Source organism: Glycine max, chromosome 4, assembly GCF_000004515.6.
Source record: "Glycine max cultivar Williams 82 chromosome 4, Glycine_max_v4.0, whole genome shotgun sequence".
NCBI lineage: Eukaryota > Viridiplantae > Streptophyta > Magnoliopsida > Fabales > Fabaceae > Glycine > Glycine max.
This window is the reverse complement of record NC_016091.4, coordinates 5,110,631-5,125,576: the sequence shown is the minus strand read 5'-3', so window position 1 is coordinate 5,125,576 and position 14,946 is coordinate 5,110,631. Positions and strand designations below refer to the sequence as shown.

Below are 14,946 nucleotides of genomic sequence, written 5' to 3'. Positions count from 1 at the left end.
GAATTTTAGGGGTAATTAACGTGATAAGATTATCAAAAAAAATTGGTAGACGAAAGCACACTTGCAATCTTTTTTCTAGAATAAAATAAAAGAGTACGAAAATAAGCATTGATATTTAAAAATACAAAATTACAATCTTGCACCTAGGTTTTTTATTTTTTTTCTCTCCTTGCCCTTTAAGAATTGTGAAAACAGTTCTAATAAAAACACGATATGTTTTTTTTCAAATTTCTTTGTAAATTATGTAATATAAAGAAATTTAATTAGAATACGTATACCTTTTTATAAAATTTAATTAAGTTATATGTATTTTTTTTACATTATCTTCTAATCAAATATGATGAATTTGTCCAGGTTTTATAATCTTTACTTTAAAAGTTATATTTAAAATACTTTTACTAGTTAATTGTATATAAAAATTAAACTCATAAATATAATATATATATATATATATATATATATATATATATAAACATGTAAGTATTCAGCATTATATTCAATAATATATGTTATGTAAGAAGTTTAGAATGACTCATACACAAATCAATTTAACACAAACATAATAAAAATTTAGTCATGCTATCAAAGGCTCCATTGATCGATATTCAATTTATTGGTATAAAGTTATCCATAAAAAAATATTTGTCTAATGCATTTCTAAATTAAAATACAAGTTTAACTATTAAACTGTGTTAGCGGTGATTCCCTTAAGTTTGAGACTAAGGGCAGTCTCCAAGAGGAAAAAAGGAAATAACAAATTTAAGCCTGAATATTCTACATTTTATTCAGTGTCGTTTGATATTTAAAGGTCTATCAAATATGTATAATAACCACATTCTCACTATAATAACTGCAATCCCGCTACAATCACCACAATAACTGCTTCTAGAATGATAACTACCCCTATGGCAAAACATCTTCCTAACATTTCCTAACCCATCAAAAACACCTTGTCCTCAAGGTATTGGGTGCAGAAAACAAAACTTATATCCCAAATGAAAATGGGTGTAGGAATTAGTGCCTGAAGATGGTTGCGGAGACAGAGCCCTTTGGTAGCAACGAGAATGACAAATAGGAGGAGGAAGAAAAGGGGTGGTGGAGATTTGTGTCCCTGACCGTGGCAACACACACAACAGAAAGGGAGAAACGGATGTCGGAGGGAAGGATGTCGTGGCTGGAGGGCTTTGTGTGGGAAGAAGATGCTCTGCCATGAAAATCTGCCATAGGGGTAGTTACCATTCTAGAAGCGGTTATAACCTACCATAGGGGTAGTTATCATTCCAGAAGCAGTTATCATTAAGATATAGATATGCAATTGTGTTTAAAAGCTCTATGAATCAATGAATAAGGCAGAGAAGACTATTCGATAATTAACTTTCATAGGAAACCTTGGTCCTTGAAACAAAGTAATGTAGATTTCTCCCTCCCCTCTACTCCTAACAAACTGTCTAAATCTAACACTAGCATAGGACAAATACAATGCATATACCAAATGACACAATAATTTTAGAATGACTATAAATTTTTATTAATATTAATAGATACATCGAATTGGGTTAATTGTGTTTAAAATTCATAAACTCAATACCCAAGCCAATTGTAATTAGGTAAGTCAAAATCAACTCGAATCAATCCAATAACTTCATCTATAATGCATACCAAAAAGAAATTTAATCAAATACTTAGATCTTGTTAAATTCAATCAAGACCGAAAAAGATAATTAAACCAACACTTCTCCTTTTAGAGACTCAAGTCATGATTCAGTTCTAAATTAGGATTTATGGGCTATTGTTGCATCAAAGAAGTGATCCTCATACTAGCTAGATGTTCAAAATGCCTTTTCACACAAAGACATATTGCATCAGAACTTTTTATTATTTAGTAAGAAAACTCTTTAAAATTACTATTTAAAATCTGTTAGAGGTTGCAGTCGTACTTTTGGAGAATGAACTCTAATTTATCTTTTGTTCTCAATATATTTTTGAAAGAACCTAAACGGTATCTCAAACACGTAATGCATATTTTGTTTCAAACGTACTATTGGGTGCTTTCTAAAGTAATCCAAACATGTTATTTTTGAACTAGATGGCTTTTAGAAATCAGAACAATTCAAAATTATGAACGCAGGCGTGGTTAGAAAGACTGCCGCATGCCATTTTTTACTAATGTATTTTTACAATTCAAATTTGACGGGTCCACAAGGAATTGCAGAAACCTATTCAAATCAAATGCCATCATTTGTCACCAATTAAACGGTGGTAATTTAAAAAATAACCACTAAAAGAAATAATATTAGCATAGATTGAATAATTTCATTACCACATAATTAAAATCAATTCGAAAACGAGCAAGAAACATCAACTTTGATCCAAACCTGCCCTGTGAAATCTCTTCATTGCGGTGAGACTGCTAAATTGCCAAAACAGAGTAATCAAATACCTCTCATAAGTGGAAAATGTGAAACCAACAGAAGCACAGAGGCCATGTCTTCGAAAAGCGAGAGAAATAATGAAGCACCAGGGCCATCCCATCACATCTTGATACTTTCTTCGAAAATTCAAATTTATGAATCGCGTGCAATGCTTCAACCACGTTGCGAATCCGTAGTCACTTACAAGCCAAATAAATCACGCCATAATTGCAGAGCATAACAAAAAGGACAGAAGAACTCAATTTGGACAACAACGCCAATAAAACCTTGGCCTATTCTGAAAGAAGGACCCGTATGGTATTTCACCCAGTCAACCCAGAACAATCACACTTACAGACACAGAAACACGACTTCTTATTAGAACTAAGAATTGGGCTAAACATCTTCAGAAATCAGAGAACAGTGTTGTTGGTATTGATTATAAGTTGAGCAAAGATTACAAGAAACAAATAGCTGCAGCAAAGCAAACTAAGGGAATCATCATATAAGTTATTATTTAAATTTGAAACACTAAACTGAAGTGATGATTTACAAAGAACTCAAGCTAACAAAACCAGCTAGGGTTTGAGTTACAGTTCAAGCAAGGATGATGATGAAAATGTTACAAGTAAACAACAACCATTTTTTGGCAGAAGTGTACACGAAGTAAAAAGAGACTCACACTTAAAACGTACTCTACATCCAATTATATTCTTCTTTCCTTTTTTCTTTTTCTCTTTCAATTTCAATTAGTCTGTCCACTCTCAACCCCTAAACCATACAAGACACCAGCATATTTCTCCGTGGAGCCACTGAAGAACGTATCCCTCAACTTTCTAAATGTACAAGAAGTGAGTAAACTATCAGACCCAGCCTGATGGCAGACGCCAACCCTCTCCACCTCCAACAACTCCGCGAGCTTGTTCAACCCTCCATGGAGGCTGTTGCAGAACTTCATCAGGTGCTTGATATCATATACCATCGGAAAATACATCTTGATCAGATCGAAGAACCCGGCCTGCGTGTCCGGCAAGCTCCGGCATGTCAACAGCTTCAGGAGGTAGCCGAAATCGTAGCCGCTGTGGAAGGTAACCCAGCGCACGGAGTCGTTCAACACGATCCCGGAGGACATGAGGAGCTCCCCGAACCGGTTCACGTCGATTCCATTCTCGCTGTTCTTCTTGAAGTCGATTCCGCACTGGCGCAACAGCTCGATCGAGTCGCTCGCGAAGATGTCTTCGCTGACGTTGAACTCGCGGAAGTTGAATTGCCAGATGCAGGGGCTCTCCGTGCCGCAGGTGGGAAGGTTCCCGTTTTCGTCGGAGAAGGTGAGACCTAATTGGATCAGCTTCAACATGTCCACGTTGTCCTTCAAGGTTTGGTAGTTGTAGTCGTTGATGTTCTTGAAATTCCCCACCGGACGGAGAACCACGCCAGGGAACTCGGTATCCATCGCCACGTAGTTATACTCGTCGACGATTTCGCGGATCAACGCGAACTCCTCCTCGAGGTTATCGTTCCAAACCTCCCTGATTTGAACCGAATCGCCTTTCGGTAAAATCGACATTTCAAACGAACAAATCCGAGCAGCAGAGTGAGAATTGCAATCAAACCCCCCAGATCTGTAACAAAAACACGCGGAAACGGTTCAGATCTCAGAACCTAACAAATCCGGAACGAACATCGATGATATCTGAACAAACGAGAAACAAATCTAAACAAAATCAACGAGCCGCGATACCTGAAGAGGATTTGAGTGAGTAGAGCTTCGAACCGGTCGAGATTCAACTAGATCTGAAACAAGCACAAGCATATTAGGTCCAGTGAAGAAGAAGAAGAAGAAGAAGAAGAAGGAGTGGTTCTGAGGAATTAGGAGTGAACTAGAGTTGAAGCCGGAACCCTAGAATTGGAAGTAGTAGAGGAGTGAGGAATCTAACCTTGCGATGGGTGAAGAGAAGGTTGCCGTGAAGCGATATGAAGGGAGGGATCGGAGATTTGAGCTCCGATGAGGGGAGAATCGGAGGTCAACGAGCGGGGGGGGAGCGAAGAAGGGGAAGCGACAGGAAGTTGGGGGCGAGGGGTTGAGACCTGATTTGTACTGGGGATGGGGCGTGGGGTCGTTTTGGTCAGCAACAACTACACGGGAGGTGTCGTTTACAACTGGGCTCTTGCAATTCGGGATGCGACAATGTGATATCAGTCGTTAACATCTGTCTAGACCCAAATCACCGACCTTCTTGCTTTATTTTTATGCTTAAATATAATTAATTAAATATAATTTTAGTTTTCCTATGTTGAATTAATTTTTATTTTTTTTAATTTTAAAATAGAAATATTTAATTCTTTTATTTTAATAAAATTGTGTGATTTTAATCTTTATTTTCGTAATAAAGACATTTAATCATTCTATTTGAAAAAAATTATAATTTTAGTTTCCACATTTTTTTAAAATTTACCCTTTTGATCTAATATTTAATTTTATTTATGATTTATTTATTTTATTTCTTATAATATAATTAATTAAATAATTTTTTTATGATATCATAAATTAATATGTTAGGTTTATAACTCAAATCAATTGAAATAAAAGACGTAAAACATGATCAAATTTGACTAAACTTAAAAATTTTATAAAATAAAAAGACTAAATATTTTTATTTTAAAATAAAAGACTAAAATTATTGATTTTTTTTTTAAAAAACTAATTGTCTCTAAATTAATATATTAAAATGTGAGAACCAAAATTGTGAATTGAACAAGCTTTTTTTTATTATTTTTAGTTGTTATTGATTTTAATATTTCTTTAATAATACTACTACTTGTTATTATTATTATTTTGTTTGCTTTAGACATGTAGAATTATGTATTGATATGCTTAGCAGTTATTTTATAGTAGTTTATTTCAATCATTTATAAAAATATATATATGTTCATTTTGTTTTAAAAATATTTATTTATATAATAATCCTTGATTCAAAATATATATAAATTTTCAAAAGTTTAAACAAGATAAGATTTGTGCAGAAAACGGAAATTTTAATTAAAATTAAAATAGTGAAAGCTTGCAATTTGAGGGGGGAAACAAAAATAAGAATTTTTAGTGCATATAAAAATAAAAATAATGGAATAATCATGTATCGCATAGAGAAATGAAATAAAGGGGGTCTCTACATTCTAACATGGGAATTAAAAAATATAATCTAGGTATTGATTTATTTCCACGTTTAGGTTTCCATTAATTTTTAGTTAAGAGAAAGCTGCAAGTCAAGCTATTCTTGGCATAACATCTACATATCCCGGGTATTGTTGAGAAAATACTATAAATGGCAAACTGGTGATGGTACACAAGTGGGAGTGTGGAAGGATCCTTGATTGTATGAAAGTTTTTGGTCAAATTTTACCTAGCCCAATAATTTGAATCAAGTGTTGGTTGAGGAATTGAAGAGAGGTTAATGTCATTTTAGTGCTATGAAAATATGTAATTTCACCAATTGATGTGTTCTATTAATTAAATAAAAGATTAGTTAGCCTTTTATTAAAGTTTGTTTAAAAACTTTTGATCATAATATTATCACAGTTCTTTTTACTGCAAAATTAGCATAGTTATATTCACACACTCACTTCATTATGTTAATTAAACAAAACCTAAGTCGAATTAAATTAAATTTAAAGTCACTATTTTTTATAGTACAAATTATCTATAATTTAATAAATTTAAGATTACTATTAGTATCGCTATATAAACAAATATTTGTCTCAATTTCAAACGGGCTAAAAATTTTCAGCAAAGAGAAGACATTTTGACGAAATAATTTGGCAGGAAGTCAGTAACAACTTGATAAATATTTTATAACCTCACATTAAATTTTTTTGTGATAAAGGACTCATGAGACGAACAGTTGTTTAATTCCATTTATTTGTTGTGATAGTTTGTTTGAAATATAAAGGATAAAAAGAGTATTTAATCACTTTTTTCTATAAAAAGGATTTTTGAACTTCAATTTCAAAATAATTTATTTTCAAATTTTACTCTGCTTGCAAATAAATATTTTAAATTTCAGTTTTATATTAATGCATACTTAAATTATACCCGTGATGTAAATAGATATAAAATTTCCTTTTATAAATAGTATATTTTATTAATGTTGAGTTAAATTACTAATGAAGAAAAATATTCTTAACTTCTGTCTTTTAAATTCATATAATTTGATGATTCTAATTTTTTTTAGTTCATATAGTTTTCAAATTATAAAAATTAAAAGAGAATTAAAATATAAGCTATAAAAATTAAAAAAAAATATTTTTAAATTATATAGATTAAAAGAGAATTAAAATATAAATTATAGGATTAAAAAGACTATTTTTAAACTATAGGAATTGAAAATATAAGAATTTATAGTAATTTAATCTTAAAAAAATTAGTATAAATTTTTCATTTCTTTTGTTTTTATGAATTTATAACTTTCACCGTGTTTACTGTTTAAAAAATGAATATTTCGAATTATAACTGGCAAATAAAACTACAAATAGTACTATGTTTCTTGGTGATATTTTTTTATCCAATTCAAATAGATTACTTTAATCATTTTTTCGAATTATAATCGGCAAAAACAGTAAAACCTATAAAAAGGTCACGGAGTGCCGACAAAAATCATCTAATTCTTATAAGTATGTCACTAGCAAGTAGTAACCACTTATTGGCTTGGCAAGCCTTTATTAGCTTGACGTGTTTTTTATTTGCTTAAATATATTTTTTATGTTTATAAATATTAAAAAATTAAAAATTTGTTATTATAATTTTTTTATATATTTTTATTCTCATAAAATTAAAAGGTGTTATTTTTTTGTCTAAAACTAAGTTGGGACGAATTCAAACCTAAATATATGATGTTTGTTCACTAAAAATTAAACATGTGAAATTATATCACCAACTTGCACTTAAACATCACCCCCTCATCCTTCACAACTAACCACCGCAACTTCGACCATCATGCGACCAACCACCATCCTATTCATCTCCTCCACATCGCATTGTACCACCTCCTCCATTGTACACCACTATCTGCACGAGACACCCTCTATATCGTCGACCCTGACGCCACCAGATTTGATGGTGGAGTTTGGTTGGTGTGAGTAGTGGCACACTAGAGGAGGTGGTGTAGCCGTGCAGGTGACGGCGTGACAGGTGATGGTAGTTATGAGTTTGGGAGAAAGGAATATTTTGCCAAAAAAAAAATCCTACAATTTATCATTACAAATTGTGATTTTATTTTTTTTACAACAATTTTTTTGTAGTTTTTAATCCTTGAAAATTGTATTTTGTAATTTAAGTTTTAAAAAATGTCACATAATTTTGGATTTGTCCAAGTCTAGCTTTAGACCAAAAAATAACACATTTTTATTTTATGAAAACAAAAAACATACAAATTTTTTTTTGCAATGACGAATTTCAAAATTTTTAATATTTACAAGAATAGAAAACATATTTTAGTTTTTTTCATTTAATTGTTTGGCAACCTTTTAGGGAGTATATTAGATTAGGATTTCAACATATTTTAAAATATCTTTTTATATAAAAATATCCTGTGGTATTCAATGAGGATTTTTAAATATTATAAATAAGTTTTGTGATATTCAATTAAGATCTTTAAGATTTTTTAAGGAAGACAACAAAATGCAGTGGTATTCAATTATGATTTTTTATAACTTATTAAAAGTCCTTTGATATTAAAAAATATACAAATTTCAATGAATTGTTTTTTAAGAAAAATTTCAATGGATTTTATCAGACTTCTTAGTATATAACATCTATCAAACTCTTGAGATTTTACTAAACTTTTTTTCTTTGTATATTGGTTACCAGAATTTTTTTCTCACACATACTTTATTCTCTCTTTAATATTTGGCAAAATTATAAATTTGGTCCCCCTATTTGTTTCAAAATTCATTTTTGGTCTCCTTATAATTTAATTCACAAATTTAGTCATCCATTTTTTTTTGCAATCCCGTTATTTCAGTCCCCAATCTTGAAATTGAACGTTGGTTGTCAATTGCTTACCTTAATCGTCATGTGTCGCACTTTTATTAGACATTGACCGACACATCTCACGCTTTTATTGGACGTTAATTTTATACATCTAATTAACGTTAACCTCCCGTAAAAGCGTGACATGTGACAGTTAATGTCCAATAAAAGCGTGACACATGCCAAAAAATTGAGAAACTAAATTCATGAATTAAATTATGAGGGGACCAAAATTGAATTTTGAGACAAATAGGAGAATCAAATTTACAATTTTGCCTTAATATTTTTCAAGATGCACGTGCCATATATAATTTTCCTATTATTTTGGAATAAAAAAATGTCAAATATATTTTTTCCTTTTGTTGAACAAGTGACCTCAATAACTTAAGAGGGGTGAATTATGTTTCAAAATTTTTCACTAACAAACTTTTAACCCCCTTCTAAATGATAGGCTCAGAATGCAAAAAGAAGAAGTAACAATCAATTTAATAATGTTCTTTAAACATGTAAGACAAACTTGATTACAGTAACATAAATTAGATAAGGGAAGGGAGAAATAGAAACTTGATTTATACTTATTCAACCACTTCTCATGCCTATGTTCAGTCCTGAAGCAACCAACTTAAATTTTTTTATTATCTGTGTAAATCTTTTATAAACTTTGAACACACCTTGGGATCCCTCACCCTTGTGTTAAAAGATTCTCCAAGAAACAACCCGTCTCATGATTACAACTCTCACAATTCAAGAGACAATCAGTCTCTTGATTACAAGTGACTTTATGAGATAAACAAAAAGATTTTTCTCCTTTAAAGTGGATGATACAAATTGAAGTTCCTAAAGGAATTTCTATTTTTTAGAGATGATAATACAATTTGAAGTTCCTAAACGAATTCTCAATAAATTTGCATGTATTCGCCCAAAAGTTGCTGAGAAAACATTTGACAATCAAGTTATCTTAGAATATCTCTCTCTTACTTTTTGAAGTCAGACACATATATATAGGCCCTTCATGCCTTTTCAAAAATGGTTTGAAGAGATGTGTCTTTTCAAAAAAAAAATTTCTGAAATTTTTCTTCGGTAATCAATCACAGGTTACTGGTAATTGATTATACAGTTATATTTTGAAGGGTAATGACTTTTCAAATTGAATTTCAAGAGTTTTGTTGCTGGTAATCGATCACACATCAATGGTAATCGATTACAACTTTTAAATTCAAATTTCAAAACCCTTCTAAAAGCTGTTTTTTAAAATTATCTTATGGTAATCGATTACACTGTCTGGTAATCGATTACGAGAGTCTTGGATGTCTTGGAAACACTTTATTTTGAAGCAAAAGTTTGATCTTTAATTAATCTTGAAGCAATGCTTGTTTGTTGAAACAACTTTGTATTAATTTTGAAGCAATGCTTAACCTTTGAATGTTTGTTGAAGTAATATTGAAAACAACCTTGTTTGATTATTCTTTGGCATCATCAAAATCATGTATTCATACATTCACATCTTTTGCATTTTTTCCTTTGTTTTCTAAATTAAATTAATGTTTGTTTTATGTGCTAAGACTAACTATATTTTTCTTATACTAATTATGTCCATCGCGAGCCGGACGTAATATTTTCATGACTGTCACCCTTAGTTTTGTTATCCATATAACTCAGTTACTCTTCTGCCAGTTTTTCACTTTGACTACTCTCTTATAGTACATGTTTATTGTTACACTTCATTTAACATATGCCATTAGATTTGTCATAAAATAATCATAATAATTAAAAAAATCAGAAATTAATGTATAATTTTAAATGTATTATTTAAATCCAAAAGTGAGAATGAAAAAATGTTGTTGCAATTAAAGGTTAATATAAGAGTACATAAAGTTAGAATCAATATAACTATTACAAGATTAAAAATTATATTAATTTTACTTTTTTATTCAAATCTCATCATTTTTATTATTTTTTTACCAACTCTTATAATTTTAAATGTATTTTTAAAAATTAACATAGTCCTTTCAAATCTTATAAATCTATAAATTATTTTAAAATTCCTTAAACTCTAATTATATAAATCTATTAAAATCTAAACTATCATAAAAAAATTTAAAAAACTAATAAGTGATAATATTATTACCTAATCTTTAAATTTCACAAGAATTTTTTTTATATTAAAACAGTCTTTTAAAATTGTAATCTAATACACCCACTTAATTAAAGTGATCTCATTTTAAACATGTGCTATTGTAAATTTACAATTAAAACATAAATTACTTCGCCTAAACCCATTTACTTAACATTAATTTTACAAAACCAAAGTGATCCAAAATTGAATTTATAAACTCTCGCTGAAACACACGTTTCTGCCACTATTTGTTGTCGTGGATTGTCCTTAGAAACCAAAGAACTATCAGCAACAAGTGTAATTACTAATTTCCATCTTAATCGCCGCATCCCTTTAAACAGTTATATTTGGAATCTCTTAATAAAGTTTATTCAACCGGGTCTCTATCATAGACCAGGTCCAGGGGTCAAGTGAAGTGAATGTGAATCAATAATGATAAAGATTCAATCGAATTTAATAATATCAAGTTGTTATGCCTCTAACTTCCATCCACATCATGGTCCAAAATGGTAGGCAATTCCAAACAGTCCATATGAAACGCCGGTGCCATTCCCATGTAACAGCCGTAACCGCGTCACCCATGTACCAATACCTTTCTTTTTCTATTTCTTTTTAAAAGAAAATCGTCTCTCAATTTTTTACACTCACTAGCAGGGGCAGACTATCAAAATTTTAAATCCATCCGATAAATATACTAACATCAGAATTCATATATTTATAAGCATATGTTATTTCAAAATGATCTGATTTTTTTTGCGATTACAAAAGAATTGCACATTTTTCAATCACTCAAAGTTACAAATGACCATCCATTTCTGATACCGTCAAGAATCCTAGTAAACTTTTAAAGTTTGATATCTATGTCAAAGATATGACATACTCCATCTGTTACTTTATAATCATCATGTAAGAAAAAAAAAATTATAATTTTAACATTTTAATGTAATATTAATTATTATTTTTACTTATATCTCTTATAATATTAATAATATGTAATAAAATTTAAAAATAAATTAATGATAATGTAATATTAATTTTGTAAAATGATTATTATTTTTGTCTATTTATTATTTTATTATTTATAAAATATCACAAGATGATGTTATTTTAGATAGGAAAGAGTATTACTCCGGCCCTCCAATGAACATTAGTTCTCCACTTGACTTTATTTAGATTAGAATAGTGGTCCGGGCTGGTCACCCCTGACCTAATCAGATAAGAACTATTATCCTTATGACCGAATAACGATAGGGTAACCAAGTACAAATAAACCAGTGATATAGGACTAGAAAGTGTACGACGAAGTACGCGTGGTACGTAAGTGAATACGGATCACGTGGGTTTGTACTGATCCGCGGGAATGCGCAGCGCAAAAGAACGTAAGCTGCTATACTGAATTTCCAGTTGGCGAGTCGATCAGGCTCATCGACCGGGAAAAGCAAAACGAAATTCGGATTTGGCCGAAAAAGAAGCAACGCTATGGATACGATGACCGATCATCATCGATAAAGAAGAACCTTTCTAAATCACTTCGGGTCAACAAGGGAACTACATATCAAAAAGACCGGATTCCATTTAGTTCCAAAGACTAGTAGGGATAGGGATCAATTCACTTCAAACTATGGGTAGCCGGATGTTTAGCAATAGGATACCCTTACTTAAGTATCTCCGCTTCATATTACATAGTACTTAAAGCCGTACAAAAGAAGCCGCAAACCCACAGCGTTAAATCATGATAAAGGATTTATGAGTCAACATTTTGCACGTTTATTAGAAAACTGGTTCATTTTATATTATATCCTTTAGTTTTAACTCAATGCTACTTTTAAAAAAAAAACATAACGAGCTTCATTGGTGCTATTTATTAAGAAAATTTATGTATGATACACATAAATGCATATATGTGTAATATAATATAATATTATGGTATATATAATTATTATGTATTATAATAATATACAACATTAACATAGTTCTATAGTAAAATATAATATATGATTTAACAATTTTAAGAATGGAAATAAGGTTTGGAAAAATTTAAAAATAATCTTCAATTATAGAATAGGTAGATTAAGTGAAGGAAAAAAAGGCTCATATTCTCGACAATTCACAGTGGCTAGCTGATAACCACAAACCTGATAATCTCATATAAAAAAAAATCTAACGCCATAATTACATAATGGTATCACTTTAGTGCATGGTTACATCGTGCGTAGTACGTGAGAGAATCCAATGAAATTATTTAAAAATCAAATACAAAATGTGAGTGCTTTCATACAGTTGGATAGAACACTCGTTCAGTAAGCTAGGAGGTTTTGATTCGACTCTCAATGAAAACATAATTATATCGTAGCCAATATATAATCAATATAATGAAATTTTAGTTTAAAGATTTATTTCTCCTAATTTTTAATCTGTTAACAATTCATTATTTTGATCAAAACATTTTTCATTTCAATTGAGTTATTATATATTTCTTCTGAACTTCCGAACTGTATATTTCTTAATTTATTAAAAAAATATATATAAACGTATAAACTTTGTAACCAAACAACGAAGTTGTAAACTCAAATTTAAATTTGAAACAAATAATTTTTATTTTTTTATAAAATATTAAATAATTAATTATTGACTTTTCTCAAAATCATAACATAATAGAGATTAAAATAAATTTATATTTTCACTGAATTTTGCTAGAAACATAGTTTGCATATAATTTTACTTTTTTAATTGTTTAGACAAAATATGAGGAGGGAATAACTTGTTTAATTTCAGGGATAAGAAATCTTATTAAACTTAAGGTGTATTTAATTAGGATTTAAAAAAATATTTTTAAATCTTAAAATATTTAATCAAGACTTTTAAATAATAAAAATAAGTCTTGTATTATTCAATCAATGCTATTAAGATTTGTTAAAAAAATTAATGAAATCTGATATTCAATTAAGATTTTTTATAACTTAAAAAAGTCTTTTGATATTTAAAAGTATACAAATTTCAATGTATTATTTCTTATGATGGATTTTGAGACTTTTATGAAAAAATACACATCAAAACAATTTTATTAAGACACTTGAAATTTCATAATACTTTTTTTCTTTTTTTAGCATATATAATCCCTTGTATCTTTGTTGAAAGTCATAGACATTTATAAATATGAGATTTTTTTTTAATTTGGAGAACATCTTTATTGCATGTTTAAACATATAAAGGAACTTAATTATATATGAACATAAGAAATACATAGTTTTGATAAAACGTAAAAAATTGTTTCATGTATAAGTGAACAAATATATAAATAAGTTCACAACAATTGTTAAACATGTTTTTTTGTTTGGTGGGATGTTATTTTGAAAATGAATACAAGTATTCAAACTACTCACAACATTGTGGTATATAATTTTTATACAATTCACACGATTATTGATGAAAGGAAAATGAATCCATTGTATTTGTAAATATGTTAAAAAAAATTGATTTATTATTTAACAAGTTTAGAGTTATTTGTATAAGATGGGTTTTATTTAAAATATTAGATGAATAAAATTTATTAATTTTAATCAATAATTTGAATGTTTTTTAAAAATTCAGAAAATCCTTTAAAATCTTAATTATCCAAATATCATTTCAAATCTTATGAATTTCCATGTTATAAATCCATTAAAATATCCATTAAAATGTAAACTATCAAATCTCAATCATAAAAGTTTTTTAAACAATTTTAAAGATCATTATATTCTTATAATTTTTTTAAAAATTCACAAGATTTTTTTATATCAAAATAATCTTTTAAAATTTTAATGTAATATACCCCTCAATAAATTTATAAATGACTCAGCTTTTATTTTTTTACACGAAAAACAAAATAGTTAAATTGTTCATTCAATGTTTATGCTTATGTTTTGAAATTGGATTCAAATCTTCTTACAAGCCGGATAATATCACGATGATATTATTAGTCATATTTTATTCAATCCCAATATTGAAAATCTTTTAAGAAGTTATTTATATTCTTCAACAAATCTAAAACAATCATATTAGATTTATATAGTCCATTTCATTTTAAGTGAAGAATAACTATAAATAGTGTTAATCTTTCTCCATTTTTTTTATCTTTGCTAAAAAATAATTATTTAAATTTTTAAAAATATATTTGAATAAAAATTAAAAACTATATAAGTTGATTATTCTTTCTTAACATATTAAAAAAATCGAAATACTTTTTGAATAAAATAATGGTATAGGAGTATTTCCTACCATTAATAATAGACATATTTATTTAATGTTTAAAAAATATAACACAATTTAATATTGACTCTGTATGTTTTTGTTCCTCTAAAATTTGAAAAAATTGAATTTTGTTAATTTTAAAATAATAAAAAATATATTATAAC

The 14,946-nt window shown here is 28.9% G+C and overlaps 1 protein-coding gene across 1 annotated transcript; it reads right to left on the bottom strand.

Moving 5' to 3' along the window:
• Nucleotides 1-2,901: 2,901 nt before the first annotated feature.
• LOC100785970 (probable CCR4-associated factor 1 homolog 7) lies at nucleotides 2,902-4,636 on the bottom strand. Its single transcript, XM_003522385.5, has 3 exons — nucleotides 4,349-4,636; nucleotides 4,153-4,205; nucleotides 2,902-4,033 (listed from the first exon to the last, which is right to left on the bottom strand). Exon 3 carries the CDS (start codon nucleotides 3,976-3,978, stop codon nucleotides 3,157-3,159), a length of 822 nt encoding a protein of 273 aa, XP_003522433.1. The 5' UTR covers nucleotides 3,979-4,033; nucleotides 4,153-4,205; nucleotides 4,349-4,636; the 3' UTR covers nucleotides 2,902-3,156.
• Nucleotides 4,637-14,946: the final 10,310 nt, after the last annotated feature.